The sequence below is a fragment of the Hydra viridissima genome, unplaced genomic scaffold (assembly GCF_058129835.1).
Source record: "Hydra viridissima isolate aposymbiotic clone 2 unplaced genomic scaffold, HvirCarnegie_v1 scaffold_1, whole genome shotgun sequence".
In the NCBI taxonomy this organism is placed as follows: domain Eukaryota; kingdom Metazoa; phylum Cnidaria; class Hydrozoa; order Anthoathecata; family Hydridae; genus Hydra; species Hydra viridissima.
Genome location: NW_028324300.1, coordinates 23,958,977 through 23,967,830, shown reverse-complemented (window position 1 = coordinate 23,967,830; position 8,854 = coordinate 23,958,977). Strand labels below are relative to the sequence as shown.

Below are 8,854 nucleotides of genomic sequence, written 5' to 3'. Positions count from 1 at the left end.
TTTAAGAAGAAAAGAAATTTTTAAATCACATCTTAAGAAATTGAATTAACTTCTTAAAAAATTTAGTTTATTTGAAGGGTACACAAATAACATGATTATTTTTATACTTCTTTACACATCTTGGAAAAAACATTGAACCCCCCAATATATTACGCTATCAATGCGCCAGAACATTTTTTTGAATTAAAAACACAGCAAGAAGTTTTATTCATTTCCTTAATATCACCATATGCAACGCTATACATACCCTCCCATACTTAAGGGGTATCAATGCGCCAGAATCGGCCTTTTATAGTAGTGTCGTTCATAGAGTTTTAAGTTTTCGTGATGAATGACGTATTTTTCTTTGTTGTTTAAATTTGGAACGAGCTTGTTGACTTTTCCAATTTTTAATCTTTCAGGAGCCAAAGGGTAATCGTTGTGTAAATCGTGAAGCTCTTTAGGATAGCTCAAATTAACTTCGAGAAAGCAAGGCACCGATTTCCAATTGTTGAGTTCAGTCATCCATCTGAACTTTCTAACGGGAAGAGCTTTGCTCATAGCCCATCCATAAAGATTGTTGGCGTCTAAGTACTGAATAAATGTGGATGGTTTTGAAGGATCATAGTCTGGCTTGTATTTGTTGTTAGCATTTCCAAGTCGATTCGAGATCATGCATATTCCACCGCGTATTCCTCTTTGGATCATGTGGAGCATATCGATATCGGTGATCAAGTCCATCTCATTTTTAGTTTCTTTTAACATAGCGTCCTAAGCCAAACCAGGAGAGGTGTAATACCAAAGAGGGTCGAGACCGTAATATTCCATGCAAGTGTCTCTAAAATTTTCAAAGACATCGGCAAGATTAAGAACGTCGGACTTGTTGTACAGCTCGTGATAATCTTTAAAGGTTTCACATCCAAATACTTTCCAAACGTTTTGCGCATGCGCATAGTCTTCTTCGCTGATGTGTTTATCGTTTAGTCTAGAATAAAAGGCTTTGATAGGAGGCAATTGCGTTTCGGAAAACTTTTCAATCGAGTCCACCCATTCGTAAGGGTAAACGCCTATTCTTAGCAGCAAATTTCTTTGTTCTCCGCTGTAGAATGAATTGAGATGTTTGCACATAACGTCTCCTTTTTTATATCTTCTATGAGCGCAATCTTTGCAATTGGCTTTGCACTTACATTTTTTGCCTTTCTTATCAAGACAGTCCTTTTTGCATTTTTTAGGGTCTAATTTAGAGCACTCCTCACACAAATCTTTAACAAGGTTGTCAGTTAAATCTTCTAAAGGGCTTTGCATGAACCTGCAGCTGTCAATGAACCTCAAATCTCTATACACTTTTGTTGGCTTTCCTTTCTTATTAATCGAATCTTTTACTTTGATGCTTTTCGAGAAGCTTATGTACTTTTCTTCGCTGTTGGGTATGCAAGTTAGCTTTGCCTTTTTTCCACCTAATTTCTTGATGAACAAATGACTGTCGTAGCCAGACAAGTTATGAAAGGCAACGGGTATGAATTTTGGAATTTGATAATCAATGTTGCATTTTTTATGAGCAGCACCACGGTACTTTCCAGTCAAATGACAGTGATCCCATACTTTATCACCGTTAAGATCCTTTTTGCAAATGTGACATTCAGTTGCATCTTCAAACTTCTTTTCATCCTCATCAGTACCAGGTTTCTTTTTTTCCCATTGTTCTTTCCGTGATTTGATGTCGTCATAAATTTTAAAAAAGTCATCTTCAATCATAGTAACAAACATTTCACCTACGTCATCGTCTTCGCTTTCGGCTGTGTACTTGGCAAGTTTACTTTTAAAGCCATCAGGTCCTACGATGTAATAGTAGAACGAGCATGGAACATGCTTTTGATATTTTTTGGTGTATGACTCTTTACCATCATATTCAGTGTTGTTATCGACGGGCTTGATGAAACTTTCAAAGTCGGCATAGACACAGTACGGAACTCTCATGGTGTTGATGAAGTTTTTAAACTGAACAGTCGACCCTTCTTTTGGAAGACCGATTCTCATTGAAGCGTTATCGTAGCAGTATTTTCGATGGATTTGAAGCTTTTCTTCAAGGTCATAACCATGCATGCAATTTCTGCAAAAGTATTGTTTATGTTGATGTTTTGATGCTGAAGAACAAGCAAACCGACTGAAATTGTTAATGAGACAGTAATGGCTGTTTTTTTCGTTTGAGATAAGAAGCAAATCGATCTTGAAATTTCGATCATGAAATTTCGATATTTGCAAAGGTTGCGGTTTATTCTTTTCATACTCAAAGACGTTCACGCTAATGTCAGTATTATTTTTCTCAAACTTTTTAACATCACTCACCTTTACAGGAAAATCCATTCCTTCCCAATGAAGCTCTTTCGATTGTTTAATCAATTCATTATCAATTCTTTCGTTGTCTCTATTTTTCATGTTAAGAGCTCTGGTGACACACCACTTGAAACATTTATTGTCGTTGTTTTCCATGTTGATGATGGCTTTTTTTGTTTTTCAACTTGACAGGTAGCTCCATGTAAGAAGATCCATTAAAAGGCTCATAATCAGTAAAGCTAATGTCCATTCTTAAAATCTTAGACAAGACGCAATTGGATCCCATCTTGTTGTAATTGGCACTGCTTTCCAAGATTTTTTCTTCCATTTGACTCATGAGCGCTCTCACATCTGTACCCTTGAGTAATCTTTCCATGAAGGATGAAAAGTTTGCCGGCTGAGTAGTCTCTTCGCCTGTTAAGATGCTTACGCGAGTCATTTCACAGACAAGAGTCATTCTCACCTTTGTGTTGATTTCTCCTTGCATGGTCTGAATAACAGACTCTCTCACCAAGTTTAAGAAAGAAACAATATCTTGTTGCTGAGAAGACGGCTCATATGAAAATACTCTGGTGGAACGCTCTGCCGAATGCTTAGTCATATCAAACTTTATGGTGTAAGATTTTTCACGCGGTTTAGGAGCAATAGGAGGTTTTACAACAGGAGTTGGAGCAGCAAATGCAACGTCTTTGATTGACTTGATCGTTTTTTCCACTCCGCTTTTTACGCTGTTCACTGCATTTTTCACCGTGGTTGGAATGAAAGGATCAACGAGAGCATTTATTTTGTTTATGCCATCAGTAAGCGCATTAATAGCAGTTGCCTTAAACCTTGAAAACCAGCCATCTTTTGCTGCAGTAGCAGGCGCCGGTTTTTGCAAATGAGCAGGTTTCGGAGCAATTGGCGGCTTTACAACAACAGGTGGAATGATCGACGGCTTTGGAGCAATTGGCGGCTTTACAACAACAGGTCTTGGTGCAGGCAAAGGTCTCGCCTCCATCGTTCGTCTACGTGAACCACTTCCAATGATGGTAATATTTAAAGCTGCAATGAGATCAGCCTTTCTCATTCTTGAGACACCTTTGATATCATCACGACCTTTAGCCATATCTCTTAATTCTTTTACAGTCATTTTATTTCGATCTTTTCGATCATTAACAGGCTTTTTAGCACCAATGACAGGTTTTGTTGTTCTTATTGCTTCAACGAGCTTTTCCCCTGTCATTTTGGTATAGCCTTTGATGTGCCTTTCTTTAGCATCTCTTCGCAATGATGCCATTGAGACTTTCGATTTATTTTCCATTTTTATTAACGGAAGAAAAAATTTTTCGGTGTTTTTATCTTTCGCGATAAATTTTTCTGAAGATTGGCGGCTCATTTTATTTTCGCCGTTACTTTCCTTAAGTCAATTCAATTTTTTTATAATCTCGGCAAACTGTCGGCTTCTTCGAAAAGTCTTCCGCAAAAAATTACGATGGTAACCATGACAACCGTTTTCAATTCTTAAAAAAGAATTAAAAAGGATCTTATGAAACAAGATAATTAGCAAAAATTTCGCTTATGGAGTCGTATACATGCGCTTGGCCCGTTTCATCAAATCTAATCGTGTACTTTCTTCCCCATGTGCAGTAAACTTGCATCCAGATGTTTCAAGCAGCAGGAGCGCAAAATCGACCCACTCTCCAAGAAGACGAAGAGAATTTTTCCCATTCTTCTGCAATAATATCATTTTCAGATTTCGACAAGTCATCCAACTCTCTTTCCAACATTCTTCCCATTTCTTCATCATCATCACCTTGCAAATTAATGTCTTCAGCTGTGAAACTGACAAGATGGTGATTGCCATCTCTGTACTCAATGACAATACTCTCTTCACCGAACTCTGTGTCTCCATATAAACTGTAAACATTAACAAGAACCTGGTCCCCTGATTCGTTCAAGACGACTGCATATGGAATACCATCTCTGTATTCAATGACAAGTCTAGCATCAAAATCAGAACGTAAAAATACATGATGGCGATGACCATACTCATCCATCAAATACTCAATAATGTCATCGTTGAAGCAGATATATTTTTTACCATTTTCATCAAACTCAACATCATCTTCAGGATCTTCAAAAACAGTTATTTCGCTGACATAACCATGGAGCATTTCCACATACTGATGTCCCAAGTCGTCAACGCGAACGACATATTGATGTCCAGCCTCATCCGTTTGAATCAAAACCCTTTTTCCGAAAGAGTCAAGCTCATAAGGGAGGCTGAATCCATATCGACTCTCCCAAAGTTGCTCACCAGAGGGACCTCTCACGTATTGCCTATTTATTGCATCCATTTTTTTCTTGCTGCGTAAATGCCATTATTCGAATTCAATTTTTTTCAATCTCAGCAAACTTTTTCAGCAAACTTTTTTTTCTTCATGTTCATGAAAAGCCATCGCTGTAAATCTATTTTTCAACTCTTTTTTTGAAGAATTGAAAAAATCAACGAGGGTAAAGAATTTCAAACTTGATTCCATTTTCAACCTTTCCATTTCGATTAGCAAAATATTCACATTTATGTCCAGTTCCTTTCACTGCCTTGTAAATAGACTTGTATTCAGTCACCTCACCCGTTTCAACGTTGGTTAATCTCACAGTGATTGGATTTTTTCTTGCTGAACGAAGCCAGTCCCATTTTTGACTGCCAACTGGCCTGCACTCTTTCACACTTTCCAAAATATCATCTTTACTAATCAAGTTTTTTTCAACTGCAAGCATCATCAGACCTAATAATTTGTTTGAGGTTTTGGTGACTCCGTTTTCCCTAAGCAAATTTTTCAAATACGACGTTGTATATCTCATTTTATTTACGGAAGAAAAAAAATTTTAGATCCTTTCTGAAGGGTGTAAATATTCAAACTTGATTCCATTTTCAACCTTTCCATCTCGAAGCTTAAAATATCTCCATCCATGACCAGTTTCTTTCTCCGATTTGTAAATAGACTTGTATTCAGTCACCTCACCCGTTTCAACGTTGGTCAATCTCACAGTGATTTTCTTAACAGGTTTCTTTTCTTTCGGTTCATGTATTCTCGGTCGACGTTTTCTCTTTTCTGTGGCTCTCTCCAAAATATCCTCTTTACTGATCAAGTTATTTTCAATCGCAAGCATCAACAACGTTAGCATATTTTTAGATGTTTTAGTAACACCGTTTTCCGTTTTTATTCAGCAACTCTTTTAAAAACTTTTTTGTGTAATACATTTTATTTACGCCGTTATTTTTTTTAAGCCAATTCAATTTTTTTTTACCAATGACACTGCTTTGATAAGTTTTCATTTGCCCTTTAACGTTTTGTTATCCATTTTTAAGATAAAAAAACTAATAAACAACGTTCATGTTTGTTCCGTCTGAAACAAAATTAAGCATTTTATCAGAGATCACCACGGCAAAGATAACGGTATTTGCAACAGTTGAAGTTCGAAATTTAAGGTTGATCACCAATTCAGCTGTTTCTGAAGTCACTCTTTCTTTTTGCTTGCTGATATCAACAAAGAACAAGGGATACAATTTTATATAATGAAACAAGGACAACCCAGATTGGCAAACAAGTTCGTTTGTGCCGTAATATTTTTCATCAAAAGAAATCGTATCTGCATAAGCCATGGTCACTTTCTTTTCGCTAAAATTCAAGTCGTAATTATAATTGGGATACTTTATTCCATTGACGGTCACGTAAAAATTGCTAATATCGAAATGGTCAAATAGTGACGGATTAACAGTTTGACTGGATGGTCTGTTCGTCTGAAGTCCAAACAAAATATACGACGGAACGCTTTTGTCGGTGATTCTTCCAAGCGACCTGGTAAATTCTGTTTGACCAGCAGGAATAAGCTGTCTTTCGCATTTGTTTGCTTTGTAAGCCACTTGAATGGGAATCTTTTGAGATATTAAACTCATGAATTCAGCATTTCTTGAAACACTCAATTCAGCGCGTGGCATATAAAGCCTGAATTTTTTAAGATCGATCATTCCTATACTAGCGCTCTCCGCTCTATAAATCGCATCATCGCATTCTTTCTTTGTAAAGGTGATGGTGTGTCTAAACCCATAAACAACTTTATCATAGGTTTCACAAAAACCAAAAATGTGCTTCAAAGGTATTCTGAACGAAAAAGCGCCAACAGATGTAGTGTCTGCAAACAAATGGTCTCGTCTAACTTTAAATCCTTCATTTTCAACAAGATTTGATGTGTCCATCATCCAGATTTGCTTCATACCATCTGTCATCTGAAATCCGTGAGGGTATTTCACTATTCCAAGAATGGTGGTGGCATGACCTGGATAAATAACTCTTTTCACTTGCTCTCCAGACAAGTCATAAGTCACGTCGTTGAACAAATACATTAAAGCATTATTCACCAAGGCGATCTTGTCTGTGGCTTCATAAAAGGTTCCATCACTCTTTTTCAACACTCCTTCAATAAGAATGTAAGCCTCTGATGGTAATGTTTTAATAGATTGACAGTCAATTTCAAAAGTGATCGTTCCTGAAGAATTTAAATCAAGATTGGTTGGAAGGTATTCAAAAAAATCCAATTTTTCAATGCCAGTGTCATACTCTGGTTTATCAGTCAGTCTTAATCGATCAGTATTTACCATTTTATAGAAAGAAAAGTTTTTTTATATCAATTCACACTCATCCTTCAAGCGATCTTCATGCCTCTTCCCATCTTGACCAGGTCTTGGATTTGAATCGCATTCTGTTTCGACATTTTACTAATGGATGAACCAGTTTTTAATTTCTCAATGGTATTTTTACCTTTATCAACAGCCGTATCTTTAGCAGCAGAAATGGCAGAAAGAGCCAACTCTGTACCGGCAGATTTTGCAGCTGTAATCGCTTCTTGACCAATTTTGCTTGATGCAGCATTTTTAAGCATAGTCATTGTTGCTTTTGAAATACTTGAAGAAGCTGCTCTTTTGATGAAATTTTTAATCAAGTCTACAATGCCACCTCCTCCAACAACGTTCTTTTTCACATATCTTCTTTTGTTCACAATGAGCATTTTTTTAAATAAACGATTTCTTTTTAAATCCCTTGACGACTAAATCCTTTGGATCTATGGAAATTCTTCGAATTTTTAAATTTTATCAATCGTCTTCATGATCGACTTGTATTCACTTTTATTAATTTCCTTTTGCCTCAGCAGCTCATCGTAAATGCTCACAGCTACATTTCTCGATCCCGTATTTCCAGCATGCCAGGAAGCAATACTCAATTCAAGCTTTTCAACTAACGCATTTGGATCGCTTGGAAGAATAATCACTCCACGACCTTTTTTCCCTTTTTCAATACGCACCATTTTTTCCCAAATAGGAGCAATAAGTTTCTGATACTTTGATCTTCTTGAAGCTTTCGGTTTGTGAGGTTGCGTATCAGATCTTATAGCATCGCTGTTCATTAAAATTTTTTCATAATTCTCCAAATCTTCATCTGTATACTCGCTTGGTATTTCAAACTTTGTCATGAGCTCCCAAAGACCTTTTGTTCTTTCATACCTTTCATCACCAACAATAATATCATCTCCATCCATTTCAACCTCCATTTTACCGATGAACATTTTATCATCAACTTTATTCACTTCAAAAGGCATTTTGGATACAAATTTTTTAGTTTCTTTGAAACCATGGAAATTCTTCGAATTTTTAGTTCCATGGAAAATCTTCTCGTTGCTTTCAATGAGCGGCTTGAACAGCTTGCTCGCATTAGCTTGAAAATCAGCATCTAAAATGTTGTCGTTGATGCTGTTCTGATAAATCCCCTTTCTTCTCTCATTAATCTCTTTCACAATTTCGTCCCTTTTATTAGCATCATATATTTTAAAAAAGGCATCTTTTTAAAATACGTTAATAAAAAATCATAAGTTGGTTTCTTCATTAATGTTATTTAAATTTTTTCGAATACTGGAAAAAATTAATTTTTCTTGAACATATTGTTGAACGCTTGAATGGCATCTTCTCGACCTTTTTGGATCAAGTTTTCTTTCATCACTTCATCAATACCATTTTTGGTTTTGGTTCGTATTTCCTCCATCAAGGTCTTAAACTTTTGAAGCTCACCAAGAATCAACTGAAACTCTGAATCGCTTATTCTTCCATCCACCAACGCTTTGTAAATGTGCTCGCTGATCGTGTTCAATTTTGACTCTGCCAGCACTTTTATCTTTTCGTGCTTTTCTGCTTTCAAAGCCATTCTTTTGTTCACTTGACTGCCAACAATCGATAAAAAAACCCATTCCAATAGCCACACCTTCACACGCAATCGCTACTGGACTGGCAATAATCGTTGACAAAAGTCCTATTCCAGTTACACCCAATGCTATGCATAATCCTTGCATCGTATTGTCCACATTCGAAATGATCCTGAAAACGCGATGGTACTTTTTGCTCAAAGCCATTCTTTTCACTTTTTCAGTTTCTATTTCTTTCTGAATCTCACCGATCTTTTGAAGACGATGTCCTTCATCTACAGGAGCTGATGGAAGAACTGGATAA

General features: G+C 36.5%; 1 protein-coding gene across 1 annotated transcript; it reads right to left on the bottom strand.

Moving 5' to 3' along the window:
• Positions 1-750: 750 nt before the first annotated feature.
• Positions 751-2,415, bottom strand: LOC149894013 (uncharacterized). The gene is made up of 2 exons (XM_090076769.1): positions 1,659-2,415; positions 751-1,436 (listed from the first exon to the last, which is right to left on the bottom strand). Exons 1-2 carry the CDS (start codon positions 2,413-2,415, stop codon positions 751-753), a joined length of 1,443 nt encoding a protein of 480 aa, XP_089932895.1.
• Between the last annotated feature and the right edge of the window lie 6,439 nt (positions 2,416-8,854).